Genomic DNA, 15,749 nt, shown 5'->3' with positions numbered 1-15,749 from the left:
AGGGTTAAGCGCGGTCGGCTCTTTTGTTGTTTTCATGGCCGAGCACAGAGAGTGTGTTAGAGACTGAGTTTTTCCTCGCCTTGCGCGCATGTGTGTGTGTGTGTGTGTGTGTGTGTGTGGTATAATCTGCGAGAGGAAAGCAGCTCGTCAGAAATGTAAACCACCTGTTCGGGCTGGAAAATTGTGGAGAGAATTTCTAAGAAATATTCACGGTGCTGTAAAAACTGGCGGCTTACGATGTCGGAGAACCGACCGCTGCTGCTCCAGACTGCAGTGGGGCGCCTTTATCCTCAGGGAGCTCCGCCTTCTGATCAGCAAACATTTACACACCCAAACAGGACACACACACACATACAAATACACAGACACACAATTTACTCAGAAATGATCTCCATTGGAGCTCCATAACAGGGAGAGAGAGAGAAATTCTTTGTCACTGTCCAACAGCTCGGCTTGAGGACACGATGATAAAATAGAAAAGAAGAAAAGAATATAGTATAAGTATTCCACAGTAGAATAGAGATATGAATAAAAAATACAAATACAATACAGTAGAGTACAATACAAAAGAATAAGATAGACACAGTGGAGTACAATTCTGTAGAGTGAAGTGGGAAACAATTGGAGTAATAGTAGGATGGATGAGTAGAATAGTATGTAGATCATAAGAACAGTAAAATTATATAGACAATATTGGAAAAGAGTATAGTGATAAATACAATAGAGTGCAGTCATGAATATGCATAGAATAGAGGGCAGTAATCTGGAATAGAATAGAGTTCAGTAATGATACATAGAATGTATTGCAGTGAAAAATAGTACAGTAATGAATAGAATAGAGTGCAGTGATGAATAGTAAAGTAATGAGCAAAATAGAGTGCTGTGATGAATAGTAGAGTAATGAATAGAATAGAGTGCTGTGATGAACAGTACAGTAATTAATAGACAAGAATAGAGTGCAGTGATGAATAATAGGGCAATGAATAGAATAGAGTGCAGTGATGAATAGTAGAGTAATGAATAGAATAGATTGCAGTGATGAACAGTACAGTAATTAATAGAATATAGTGCAGTGATGAATAGTAGAGTAATGAATAGAATAGAGTGCAGTGATGAATAGTAGAGTAATGAATAGAATAGAGTGCAGTGATGAATAGTAGAGTAATGAATAGAATAGAGTGCAGTGATGAATAGTAGAGTAATGAATAGAATAGAGTGCAGTGATGAATAGTAGAGTAATGAATAGAATAGAGTGCAGTGATGAATAGTAGAGTACTTAATAGAATAGCGTGCAGTGATGAATAATAGAGTACTTAATAGAATAGCGTGCAGTGATGAATAATAGAGTACTAATAGAATAGCGTGCAGTGATGAATAGAGTAATTAATAGAATAGGATGCAGTGATGAATAGTACAGTAATGAATATTATAAAGTGCAGTGATCATTAGTAATTAATAAAGTACATTGAAGCTCTTCCATTTGCAGTAGAGGAAGGCTGTTGAGATGGGTTAACACACAGCTGAGTGCAGATTGGTTAAATGTGTCATTCTAATTCATTTTAAAATTAATGAAAGTTTTTTTTTTTTATATTTTTGGGAGAAACGCTCCAGTGTTTCTGTCTTGCCCTGCTTTAGATCACTGAATTAGAAATACTGGTCTCTGAAGAAAGACAGGATTTTGGCTCTTGCTCATAAATATATTTATACATGCAAACATATCGCCTCTGGTTGGCTGACAGCACTGCAGTGTAGTGTTTCCTAGTGTGTATTTAAGGTCTCGATAAAACGCGGAATCCACCGGAGATCCAATTTAAACCTATTGTTACCTACACAAAATAGAGTACATTAACTACTAGCTGGTGTAAACAGAGCTGTAAGCTGACAATGTTGGCTCTGCTGCAGCCCGGCTTCAGCTCTGTCTGTGGGCGGTCCCAAGAAATGGTGGGCGAGGCCATGAACTCATGAGTTGACGTAGATGCGGTGCGTTTCCTGATCGACTCGTTTTTCTGAATATTTTCTTTTACTAGCTACTGCAGACAGTGGAGGTTAAGGAAGAGTTTCATGTGTAGCATCATATACAACTCAGAGAGACCTATAGTATTTCACAAAGAATAAGAAAAAGTGGATTTTAGCAGAAGGAGACCTGTAACATAACTTCTGCACAATTCTGGATCAGAATCAACCTCTCGCTGCCTCTCTTTCTCTGTTTCTCTCACTTATTCCTTTCTCAATCTTTCTTACTGCCACTCTTACACACAAACAAACCACTGCTCTATTCCTTAGGAAAGAATGTGTGTGTGTGTGTGTGTGTGTGTTTTCGTGTGTGATAGAGACAGAGATAAAGAGAGAGTGAAAATAGAGAGTGAAAGAGAGAGAGAGAAAGAGAGTGGGAATCGAACCAAAGAGGGAGAGAAATTAATGACATGAATGAAAAAAAATACTTCTGTTGTTCATAAGAAATCATTGCTGAAGTAAATAAGCTAGCTTTTATTGCTAATATGTAAAGGTCTAAATGACTATTGTTAATTAGCCTACATTACTACATTACAAACCTAAAACCTAATAGTAATAAACTAATTGCTATATAAGGCTAAATAGTTAAATATAATGGTTAAATATAATGTAATAAACCTACATTACCTATTTTATAAGCTTACATTGCTAAGTATTTATAGCTGTCATTGCTAAAATTTCTAAGCTACATCTGGTCGAAGCACGTCTGGTCTTCAACCAGCCATAACGGGCACATGTCACCTCGCTGCTCATTGAGCTCCATTGGCTACCAGTTGATGCTCGCATCAAATGCAAAGCTCTTACAATCGCCTACAAAATGATGACAGAACAGCTCCTTCCTACCTGCACTGATCACTCCTAAAGGCTTACACTACCTCCCGGCCGCTGCGCTCCTGCAATGAACATCGCCTCGCTTTACCAAACATTCACACCAAGCAATCCAGACTGTTCTCATACAGAGTTCCCCAATGGTGGAACAAACTACCTTCCACTAGCAGATCAGGAGAATCTCTCACTATCTTTAATAAACTCCTGAAGACAGAGCTCTTCAAAGAGCACTTACTCACTTAACACCTCTAACTAACTACCTTCTACTACCAGATCAGGAGAATCTCTCACTATCTTTAATAAACTCCTGAAGACAGAGCTCTTCAAAGAGCACTTACTCTCCTAACACCTCTAACCGAGTACCTTCAACTACCAGATCAGGAGAAGCTCTTGCTATCTTTAAGAAACTCTTGAAGACAGAGCTCTTCAAAAAGCACTTACTCTCCTAACACCTCTAACTAACTACCTTCTACTACCAGATCAGGAGAATCTCTCACTATCTTTAAGAAACTCCTGAAGACAGAGCTCTTTAAAGAGCACTTACTCTCTTAACACCTCTAACTAACTACCTTCTACTACCAGATCAGGAGAATCTCTCACTATCTTTAATAAACTCCTGAAGACGGAGCTCCTCAAAGAGCACTTACTCTCCTAACACCTCTAACCCGTAACTAACTACTTCTAACCTCATTTCCTTCTTCCCCTCCTTCACTCCTCTATCCCATTATTCCCTTTGACCACCTTTAGGCAATTTCTAAAGATGTTTTTACCTTTAACTTCTATTACTTTTGCCAGTGTGTGTCTGCTATAGTAAATATGCAAAATATACCAATCAGTGTGTTACTTTCATTTCCCTTTGACCTCTGACTTTGGCAAATTTGTATTGTAACGGCACAACGTTCATGCTGTGAAGGTGCTTGAGCAGGTAAATTATGGAAACAGCAATGTTATTTTATTTTGTATTCTGTTTATTTTTGATGTACATGTTGGTTTGTGCACAGTGTGAATATAACAAGCGGATTGGGCGTGCATGGCGCACCTGGGTTGCCAAGATAGCAATGTCTAACAGTTGATTGTTGTCAGGGTTCAAGTCAGTAAGTGGTGCCCCTGTGTTTTCCATTTCCAAGATAGCAATATGTCAGACATTTACCTGAACACACCTAATATACAGACTTGCTATTTAAACGGTGCAGACGTAAAAACAGACTGTTCGCGGGCTGTAAGATAGCAACCAGCATCACGATGCACCTTGCCCAGGCGCTCCAAGATATACATGGTTATTTTGAATATAATATATAGTAAAGCAGCAATAAGTAAACAGTTTTTTACCAACTCTACTGAGGGCAGCGTCTGTTATACAGTCTGATGAGCCTACATTACTTAAAGTGGAGCAGAAAAGTATTTAGTCTGCCACTGATTGTGCAAGTTGTCCTACTTAGAAAGATAAGAGAGGTCTGCAATTGTCATCATAGGTACATTTCAACTATGAGAAACAAAATGAGAAAACAAAATCCAGGAAATCACATTGTAGGATTTTTAAAGAATTTGTTTGGTAATTATGGTGGAAAATAAGTATTTGGTTAACCACAAACAAGCAATATTTCTGTCCTCCACTTACTGGTATTAATGGCACCTGTTTGACCTCAGTATCTGTATAAAAGACACCTGCCCACAACCTCAAACAGACAGACTCCAAACTAAACCAAGACCAAGACCAAAAAGATGTTAATTTACACCTGAAAGATACTTGTAGACCTGCACCAGGCTGGGAAGAGTGAATCTACAATAAGCAAAAGGGTTGGTGTGAATAAATCAACTGTGGAAGAAATTGTAATAAAATGGAAGACATACAAGACCATTGATAATGCAAGTAGTTAATGCAAGATCTCATCCCATGGCATCAAAATGATCCTGAAAACGTAGAGCAGAAATCTCACAGCTACATGGAGGAACCTGATGAATGACCTGCAGAGAGCTGGAACCAAGGTAACAAAAGCTTTTTGGTCAAAAACTCATTGTGTTTGAAGGAAGAAGAATGCTGAGTTGCATCCCAAGAACACCATACCTGCTGTGAAGTATGGGGGTGGAAACATTTGATCTCTATAATTGCCAACAAATGTAATATTACAAAGAATTGTTTTTAACTTTTGTTATTACTTACTACTTATTTTCTACCATTTGCAATTTGCAAAGACATTCTTTAAATATATTACAATGTCATTTCCTGGAATTTTAACTGTCTCTCATAGTTGAATAATTCTTTATCTTTCTAAAGCTCTATTCGGATGGGAGTAGTTTCTCAGAGGGTCCTGGGGTAATTTTCTCTTTCATGGGGGGGTCCTCTGTGATTTTATTCCCGTCTGGAATGACGATGTATGTGTTTTTCTCAGGCGTCCTCTGAGACAATTACATGCTGAACTACCAACTGTTTTCTGCTGAACTCTGTGGTCCTAGGGTAATTTTAGTCCGGACAAAAATTAAAAAAAAAACACGTAGATACAACAGCGAGTGGAAATGGAGGAGCTACTGAACATGATGTCTTGTGACCAAGAAAGCCAAAAACTCACTGGTCCTCCTGTTTTTTCAATTGCAGTCCAGATCAAGAGTTTTATTACTAAGTAGAAGTGTAAAATATATTTCAGATACGCCCCCCTGAGAAACTAATCAGTGGCTGACTAAAAACTTTTTTGCCCCACTGTATGTTTATAAGTCTATATGGCTAAAGCCATGTATACCAAGAAGAAGGATTTCTCAAACTGCAAATTATTAAATGTAACAATGTTTTTCTCTCTTATATTTTCCACAGTTACCCAGAGAACGGTGTGGTGGAGATGAACGTGGAGGACGTACGTCCACGGGCCCGAACGGTGCTGCGCTTCGAGCAGCTGGAAGTGGGTCAGGTGGTGATGGTCAACTACAACCTGGAGCTGCCTGAGGAGAGGGGCTTTTGGTATGACGCTGAAATCACAGGTCTCAACCACATCTCCAGGACCAAGAAGGAGGTCCGCGTCAAAATCTTGCTTGGGTAAGAGCTTAAAGATGTAGTATATGACTTAGAAAGAATTTATTGAGCATTTAAAGAAGAAATCCGGTGTGAACCATTTACCACCAGTATTCCAGAATATAGAGATTTTAGCCGATGCTCCCAACAGGCTTACAATGCTAGTGATAGGGGCATAGCATTGCCCATGTATCATTGTCCAAGAAATCACAATATTTTTACACCATTAACAAGTCTTGAAATTATGTAATGGTAAGTTGACGGACAAGTGCAAATAAATAGGTAGAATGGATTGCAAAATTAATTATGTGGCCAAAGATATCTTTATTATATTCATGCATTTTCACAGAATTTACTTTGCAGTCTTTTCCCCTATCCTACATACTACTTTGAGCTTGTCGTTTACTTATCGTGGCTTAATTTCAAGATGTCTGCGCCCAGAGACCTGCCTCAAGGTACTGTGTGTATAAAGTGTGTAACTACTTTTTATGTTTACTTTAATGTTTACTTCTTTCTCAAAGTTCTCTTACATTTTCAGTGCCTCTTTTTTAAATGTCAGGGCCCTCAGAATTCTGCCAATGAAGCTGTTAATTGTGTTAAAATAGTGATTTCTTGGCTGGGGAATGCTATGCCCCTATCACTAGCATTGTAAGCCTATTGGGAGCATCAGCTAAAAGCTCTGTATTTTGAAATGCTGAGGGTAAACAGAGGTGGGCTATTCGTTATCATGTTTTACTCACACCAGATTTCTCCTTTAAGATGTAAATGATTTATTAAATAATACTAATAAAGAAATAAGATCTTAAATTAGATCAGATAAGTCTTAAATTCCAGCTGTTTAAAAAGGCGCTGCCACTATCCGGAGATCGCTAGTTTGAATCCTGTTCATGTAGCTTGCCATCAGCTGCTGGAGCACTGAGAAAGCACTATTGGCCTTGCTCTCTCTGGGTGGGTAGATGGCGCTCTCTCCCCACATCACTCCTAAGGGTGATGGTGATCAGCACAATGCTGCGTCTGTGAGCTGATGTATCAGAACCGAGTCACTGCGCTTTCCTCTGAGTGCGCTGTGATGCTACTTGGTAATGCTGCATCATGCTGCGGTTGCTGTATCGGAGGAGGCATGTTGCTAGTCTTCAGCCTTCTTGGGTGTTGTGGCATCATTAGTGATGATAGGGGGAGTCCTGATAAGTGGGTTGGGTAATTGGCCGTATAAATTGGGGAGAAAATGGGATACAAATTAAAATAAAATAAAATGAAAAGTCTTACATTATAAAAATAAAATTTGCTAAATTGAATGTCCCAACCATGTGGTATACCCCATATCCCATAATGCACTTCCATGAGCATTTTAATAAGTGTGTGGGTTCTCCCAAGATGTCTCCTTTTGGTTTATCAGTGTTTGCAGCTCTATTAGTAGGCAGTTAAAGTGCAGTGTGTATTTCAGTTCATTTCTATTTTAGCCTAGAAACTGGTATAAGTTTCAGTGTCAAGTTCACCTTTTACACCTTATGTAGGCTTATACACATCTTTTCTGTGATTGGTTGTTTTGTAGAGGCCCATGCAATGTGATTGGTGACTGTAATCTGCAGTTTCTGGATGAAATCTACCGTATAGAGAAACCTGGAGCACCTCCGCTTTCTGCCACTGATGGCCCGTTCAAACGTAGGCTGTTCTTGACAGACACACACACACACACACATGCAAACACACACACACACGCAAACACACACATGTACTGTATAGGATTTAGTTTCTATGCTGTCCATTACTCTTGGTGGACAGAAGTGTTTGGATGGTTAGTGAATTAGGTAATTAACTTCCACAGAAAAGCCACTATAGTGATTACTATGATTACAAGAGTGTGTGTGTGTGTGTGTGTTTGTGTGTGTGTGTGTCAGGTAAGAGCGGTCCAGAATGTAAGCACTGTAAGGCGGATCCAGACGCGGAGTGCAGGTTCTGTTCGTGCTGTGTCTGTGGGGGGAAGCAGGATGCGCACATGCAGCTGCTGTGTGATGAGTGTAACATGGCCTTCCACCTGTACTGCCTGAACCCACCGCTGTCCACCATCCCTGACGACGAGGACTGGTGAGAACACACACACACACACACAGATTTGCTGCTGTTATTGAATTTAGCCATATTAATAATAATGACAATATTAAGAACAATAGAGCAATGCATCTCCCAAAAGAAATGCAGAATAGTTGCATAGCTACCATGTTTCTTGCTGGTTTCTATGGTATCCACAGTGGTTGCTAAGTGGTCTCTAAGTAGTTGCTAGGTTGTTTTCAAGCAGTTGCTATGGTTTTGCTGGGGAGAATCATTTTTAAGTAATAGCTGTAGAGTTGGTGAGTGGTTTCCAAGATACATCTGTTTATATATATATATATGTGTGTGTGTGTGTGTTCAGGTACTGCCCTACCTGTAAGAATGACACCAGTGAAGTGGTGAAGGCAGGTGAGAAGCTGAAGACCAGTAAGAAAAAGGCCAGAATGCCCTCAGCGACCAATGGGAGCCAAAGAGACTGGGGCAAGGTGAGCAGGTTACAGTCACTTCAGTAACTTAAACCAGCTTCAGAATAATCTCAAAGAGTTAGAGCCTTACAAGGTAGCTGTTTCTAATAAAGTGGCCAAGAAGTGGAAGCACAAGGTAGTAGAAGGTGTTTACAGACCTGCCAACATGTACCATGATTTTAAGGCAGACTTAAAATCCTTTAATTTTCCCAAAAATCATCAGTGTGCCTTATGTATAAATTTTAAAATTCAGGTTGTAAGGAGCAGTAAAGCCACTCTAACCGCAGCTAGCACTGCTGGAGCAGCATTAGCATTAGTCGCTAACTGCACTAGCTTATTCAAAGGGGAGTATTATCAGCCTGTAGCCTGCTGCTAACTCCCGTTAGCACTGCTGGGGCAGCATTAGCATTAGCCACTAACCTTGCTAGCTTTTTTGCCTTGCAGAGGTGAGTATATCGGACTGTAGTCTGCATGTTGACCGTGTTAAAACAAGCTACGTGGGACAAACCGCTAGCTGATATTGCCCTGGGTTTCCAGAACACTCAGGGTTCCTTAGTGTAGCGCTGTTGGGAGGCATTAACTGCTAATGCTTATGCTTCAGCCTTAGTGCTGGAGAAATTGGGGAATCTAAGCTTACTAAAAATAAACGGAAGCGCTTTACTCACCCAAATAAACAGTTTTGTTTACCAAGCTTAGCTTAGTTACTTTAGTTTGCTTAGCTTATCTTAACTTATTTAGCTACCCCAAATCACCCAGCGGCGAGACCTGCTGAATTAGAAGGAAAACATGGCAACACCTCTGTTTCTTTTGAGTGTCACTCAGATAATAGACGTTCATTGATAGTGCACCTTACAAGTGCGAAAATATGGTACGCATTTTGCGGAAAGAGAACACATTTTGAACTCCTAGTACATTTGTACGGTTCCATGTTATAAAGTACATTTCTCCCAGTTTCGCCAGTTTTAGTCAGGTTGAACTATATGATAAAAAAAAATCATAATTTTAATTATGAATAATCACAGAACATTGTAGCTATTAATATACTTATTTTTTTTGTAATTGACATTTTTTTGTCAATCTAATTATCCATTATTAAAAGCCTAAGAAAATCTGGAAGGTCACATGGTTTACAATATGTGCACTATTTTGTTTTATTTAAACTGATGATTTTAAAATGACTTAAATATATTGTTTCCATTAATTTGTGTGATAACCCATTATTATCCTTTAAGAAGGACAAGCTAGTACAGTATAATACTTGTTGAAAAATGTTGTTGTATAATGCACAATATTGTTTATTATCGTTATAGAGAAAATTCCCAAAAATATCAATATATTGAATTTTCGGGGGGGGGGGGGGGGGGGGGGGGGGGTTGCACTTTTTAAAATTCTTTTAAGGTTGGCAGGTCTGTGTTTCTAATAAAGCGGCCAGAGAGTGAAATGATTTCTGACATTTTTGCTTCTAACATTTACAGCTTTTTAAAATGAGTTCTTTAACTATGTTGAACATTGGCACTTTATGTAAAAGGATGAGACGTGGACACGTGGCGAGATGGCTTTGAGTGTTTTTAATTTTCCTGCATATTCCCTCACAAATGGCATATTCCACGGTTAATTCCAGGCAGCAGACTGTGGAGGATGTGGGCTAAGACTGAAGCGGATAACTTAAACAGCGTGAGATTCAGTGAAGAGGACAATTTAGTGACTCATCCAGTAGTTATCTCTATTAACTGTTTCCGAGACTGTATCTGACACTGTAATAGCCTGAGGGATGAGCTGTAACAGTGAATAAACAGGTTATGCTGTGTACTGCAGACAAGCTTTCCAACCTAAACACATCAAAATATCAGTATCCAGGTAAATCTGATCAGTAAATCAGATGCTGCTGTATTAAAATAAAGATATTTAGGGCCCAAGCTATAGTGCACCGATCAATTGCGGATTGCGCAGCTTGATTTAGGGCGTGTCTTTGTCTTTGGGTTTCGGGGGAGCACAAAAAATCTGCCTTGCGTGGCTCGAAGCATGCAACAGGCATGGACTAATTCTCTTAATTAACCATGGCTGTGTTTTGGGCGTAATATGAAATAAACCAATCAGTGTGCCAGTTGTCATTCCCTTTAAGAGCCAGGTGAGCTCTGACCTAGGTGCTTTCATATCTTAACTGCGCAGTGTTTTGTGTGTCTCAGCAGAGGATTCTGACCTATGCGATTACGCTGTAAAGGTGCACCAGCAGCTCATTTAAGGGAACAGCAATGTTATTTTATTCTTTATTCTGTTTATTGTTGAGTTAAAAGTTGGGTTTGTGAGCTGCAGTGTCCGTGTGTGTGTGTTTAACAAGCGGGGGTGTACGAGCGCTGGGCAGGCCAATAGAAATTAACTCTGGTGATTGACTGTTGTCTAGGTTTATTTCAGTCAGTGGCACACCTGTGTTTTCTGCCACCAAAATAACAACACACCTCGGTTCCAGACCACCACACCATCAGTGTAGATTTATTCCTAAACTCTACTTTGACGCTACTTTGATGGTGAAGGTGCAAGGCGTGAAAATAGACTGTTAAAGGGGTACACCCTGCACCTTGTGGAGGGTGTACCATAGGGCCCTTATTCTTTAGCCTTTAACCCCATTTGTCCATTTACTATATGGACAAATCAGTTACTAATATAAAACAAATATTTTTATTATAAATAATTCTGTATCAAACATAAATGATTCAGTAGCAGTTATACTGTACACGATTCTGTTCCAATTATTATTTTTTTTTTTTATTAAATTATAAAAAATTCAGTAACAAAAATAATCAATGTAAATGATTATTTATCTAAAATGAATGATTTTGTGAACACTATAAATAATTTAGTGTAATACTAAATTCATACTAAATTTATTCCTACTAAATACTGTTAGTAGTTGAATAAGATGTCCTAAAGCACATGGTTCTGGAATGCATGTGTATTAAAATACATTATTATTTATACTCTAAGCGATATTCATTGTTATATGCCTCACTATAGTTTTTCAAATGTGTATACAATTACGAGAGCCACAAAGATTAGGGCCTCTCCCTTTTAAATAAAAGCCATCAGAGTAAGGTGGAAAATCCCTAAAGACAAGGGACGTCTCATATCTGAAAGAGATATTTGAGATTTTAGACCACCAAAGCCCTGTAGTGTTTCATGCTGTTAAGTAGTTACAGTGAGAATGGCTCGGGTCACGGCATTGTTTTACAGTAAGAGGCTGTGCGCATGCCAGCTCTGAGTGTGTGTGTATGTATGTGTTGAGTCATAACAGCGAGTGTGTCTGCCTGTAATTAACTTTATATAATATCAAAATAAACCCAAATAAACATAAAGTCAGTTTTCAGTGAGAGTCTTTACTGGTCATTAACTCTATATAACATTGTATTAAACTCAAATAAACATAAAGTCAGTGTTTAGTGTGAGTGTTTACCTGTAATTAACATTAGAATAAACCCAAATAAACATAAAGTCAGTGTTTAGTGTCAGTGTTTACCTGTAATTAACATTAGAATAAACCCAAATAAACATAAAGTCAGTGTTTAGTGTGAGTGTTTACCTGTAATTAACATTAGAATAAACCCAAATAAACATAAAGTCAGTGGTCAGTAAGTATGTCTACCTGTAATTAACTGTAATTAATTTAATAATTTTAGAATCAACACAAAAAAAACATAAAGTTAGTGTGTGTGTGTGTAGCAAGATATGTGTGTGTGTGGGATGGGGGAGGTGGGTCAGCGTGTGAGTGTGTATTAGTGGTGATGTCTGATTGACTCATATCCCCTCTGGTGGAGCTGCTGCTGCTGCTGGTGGAGTTGAATCAGACAGTAGAGGGATTTTACTGGAAACCCTGAAGTAAAAACAGTCACTCTCAGATTTCTGGAAAGATCTGAACATAATGAGAAACATCTCAACAGTGAAGTTCGAGTCTGGATATGAGTTCAATATTCAGATTGAAGATACGTTTCTTTATATGTTTATTTACTCACACAGTTTGACTGTGCAGTGTTTAAGAGATTCAACACATGCCTGACCTAGTGTGTGTGTGTGTGTGTGTTGTAGGGAATGGCATGTGTGGGCCGTACTAAAGAGTGCACCATTGTCCCCTCCAATCACTACGGCCCAGTTCCCGGCGTTCCTGTGGGAACCACCTGGAAGTTTCGTGTACAGGTGAGGAAACAATAATCATTCAACAACTATTGTAACCGTAGCAACCACCTAAAATGCCATAACAACCACCTAACACTACCCTGTCACCAAAAACTCCATCAGGAAAAAACAAAACAAACGTTAACCAAACTTTAACTTTAACCATGAATAAAAAAACTTTACAGGATGTACAATAAAACCAAAATATTTATGCATCACCCCAGCAACCACTTGGAATACCATATCTACCTTTGGGTAAGACATTCTGCATCATTCTAATAAATGTGTTTTTTCTGTTTTGTTGCAGGTGAGCGAAGCAGGGGTGCACCGCCCCCATGTGGGTGGGATCCACGGCCGTAGTAACGATGGCTCCTATTCGCTGGTGCTGGCTGGCGGCTTTGAGGATGAAGTGGTGGGTGTTAGCGTTCAGAGACATCATTATAGTACATCATACTACTGTCTCTCTCTCTCTCCATCTCACTCTCTATTATCCTATCTCTCTCTTCTTCTCTCTGTCTGGAATAATACTTAGCAACCACTATTCTCTGCATGCGTCTGTATCTCTTTTTGTTTGTTTGTCTCTCTCCCTCTCTATTCTGTATTCTCCTGGGGTGTGTGTGTGTAGGTTTTTAACTAGACTGAGCTTTTGTAAATATGAAAACAATCTGTTTTTATTATAAAATACTAAATAATAATAATTTAACCTTTTCAGGACCGGGGAGATGAGTTCACATACACTGGCAGCGGAGGTCGCGACCTCTCAGGAAACAAGCGAATCGGAGAGCACTCGTTCGACCAGACGCTCACACACATGAACAGGTGAGCAGGTCTTTTGAAGCTTTAGTTTCTCTAGCCCAGCCCCCACCACATGTTTAATGTCTGAAGTTTGCTTCTTTAGTTTGTAGTTTGTCCTGAAGAGATGAGGCTTATGTAGCAAAAAAGTCATGGGAGCCTATGTACACCAATTAGCATGTGGCTAAATACGTGCCTGGATCTTCACAAATTGCTTATTCTCAATGTTCAGTCCTGTATTTTCCACACATTAAGGTGCACTTAAAATCATTTAAGATAGTCAGGTATTAAGGAGCAGTAAAGCCACTCTGCTGAAGTACAGCGTTATACAGGAGTTTCAGTAAAGTTTCTCCAGCACCAAGGTTGGAGCAGTATTAGCTAACTGCAGTGCTAGCTCTTTCGCCATTCAGGTTGCCCTACTGTATATTTAAACATAAAATACCAGAAAAGGCTTCATATTTGAAAATGCTCGGAATTCTGAATTAATGTATCAGGGTACAATTAGGGGTAATAGAGGTGATTAGGACCCTTTTTTTATTTTTCAATGTTGTCTATTTTATTACTTTATTATTGTAAACTGTCATTTATAAATGTGTAACACTGAAGCAAATAATAACAGGTTGTTAAACTGGTTGTTTAATTCACATAATAAAAAACAAAGAATTATTATAAAACACATGAATACATTAAAAAATAAATGACTGTGAATGCGCACTGGTGGTAAGAAGCACATGTCAATGAGTAGCACAATTTGACAGAACAGCACTGCCAGACGGCATTTACTAGTGCTAAGTGCAGCTGCTAACCCCGCCTATTACAAACAGAAGCTTGAGCTGCGGCACAGGGTCCTATATTGCAAACGTGCAGGTGTGATGATATTAGAATGGTATATGTTTATACTTCTTATCTGACCACAATCAAATTCACTCTTTCTGGATGGAAAGATTTAATTTGATAAGATTTGAATTAAGTAAATTAACAAAGATTTTGTACTTCATTTTTTGACACCATGGTAGTTTCTGACACGGTTCTCTTAAGCATCCTACGTTTTTCCTGTTTTTTAGGTATTATTGTTGATCTCTTGTTCTGTTACTGTACTCCTGCAAGGTTGCTTTGTGACAATGGCAGTTGTAAAAAAACCTCTTTACAAATAAATTGGATTTGGTTTGACTTTATGTTTTTTATTAAAGTTGACCTCTGACCCCTCAGGGCCCTGGCACTGAACTGTGACGCCCCTTTGAATGATAAGGATGGAGCAGAGTCTCGGAACTGGAGGGCAGGGAAACCAGTGAGGGTGATCCGGAGCTCGAAGGGCCGGAGAATCAGCAAGTACGCTCCGGAAGAGGGAAACCGCTACGATGGGATTTACAAGGTGGGAAAAAAACAAACACATACAGTACCAGTCAAAAGTTTGGACACACCTTCTCATTCAGTGTTTTTCTTAATTTTTTTATTTCATTTATTTTCTGAATTCTGGATATATATTAAAGACATGAAAACAATTAAGGGAAACTTACGTAGAGAGAATTACGTAGTAAAAAAATAATAAAAGTATTTGGATTCCACAATCCCTTCAACTTCACAGCATGAAGGAGAAGCAGCACCTCCAATAGATATCATACTTTTAAGATGCTGAGAAACTATTCCAGACAACTCCTCGACTCCATGAGCATTCTGCTCATCAGGTGTCACTTTTATCAAGATCAATGAAAGTCAATGAAAGAGTTAAACTGATGGGGCGCTATGTAAAATTTTACAGGCAGAAGTTTAATAAAACTACTATTTAGAGTCAAACATGAGGACGCACAGACTGTGATAAGGTCTATTCCTTCCAAAGAGGCTTTGATTTTTTTCAGAAATTATTTGCACACTGTTTGAAAGTTTGGTACGTAGCAAACCATGAACCTCATCAATCATAGAGCTGTAAAACAGGCCAGTTCCAAAACCTTAAAACTGTTACATCAAAAGCCAAAGCATCAGTTACACAGTAGAAAGGGGGGCAGTTAAGGGAGCTTAAACTCAGCAAGTGATGAAGCTAAAGTCAGGGAAAGGTAACTTGGGGAAGTGTTGTTATGGGAAGTTGGGGCAAGTGCCACTAAGGGAAAAGCACATATCCACCATGATAAAGGCATTTTGTAAATGTGCAGACAGACAGAATGACATTCAGGCTAGTACCACTCTGCAGTTGAGTAATATGTCCAGGGAAAGTTCCTGCTGAGTTAGGACCCCCAGGCAAACACAGGTTGGGAAAGCACCACTGGGTGAAGTGCAGTTCGAAGGAGTGCTGCTGAGGAAAATGATGTTTAGAGAAGTGCTACTCTGGGTATCATGCCCAGGGAAAAAACATCCCTCAGGGCAGGTGCCCTTTGGGAAGCACTGCAAGAAAAAGTGAAGTGAACCATAGGATAAATTGCAGTTTAGAGGAGTAATGTTGGGAA

At 39.1% G+C, this 15,749-nt stretch overlaps 1 protein-coding gene across 1 annotated transcript in view; it reads left to right on the top strand.

Moving 5' to 3' along the window:
- LOC103037300 (E3 ubiquitin-protein ligase UHRF2) overlaps positions 1-15,749 on the top strand; it is a 69,345-nt gene that overhangs the window by 39,359 nt on the left and 14,237 nt on the right. The window contains exons 4-11 of the mRNA XM_022676328.2: positions 5,648-5,866; positions 7,395-7,504; positions 7,741-7,927; positions 8,253-8,376; positions 12,433-12,540; positions 12,827-12,931; positions 13,232-13,338; positions 14,521-14,683. Of these exons, the coding sequence (XP_022532049.2) occupies positions 5,648-5,866; positions 7,395-7,504; positions 7,741-7,927; positions 8,253-8,376; positions 12,433-12,540; positions 12,827-12,931; positions 13,232-13,338; positions 14,521-14,683 (1,123 nt within the window). The remainder of the gene's footprint in view (positions 1-5,647; positions 5,867-7,394; positions 7,505-7,740; positions 7,928-8,252; positions 8,377-12,432; positions 12,541-12,826; positions 12,932-13,231; positions 13,339-14,520; positions 14,684-15,749) is intronic.

This window comes from Astyanax mexicanus, chromosome 17 (genome assembly GCF_023375975.1).
Source record: "Astyanax mexicanus isolate ESR-SI-001 chromosome 17, AstMex3_surface, whole genome shotgun sequence".
Lineage (NCBI taxonomy): Eukaryota > Metazoa > Chordata > Actinopteri > Characiformes > Acestrorhamphidae > Astyanax > Astyanax mexicanus.
This window is presented reverse-complemented; position numbering and strand designations above follow the sequence as displayed.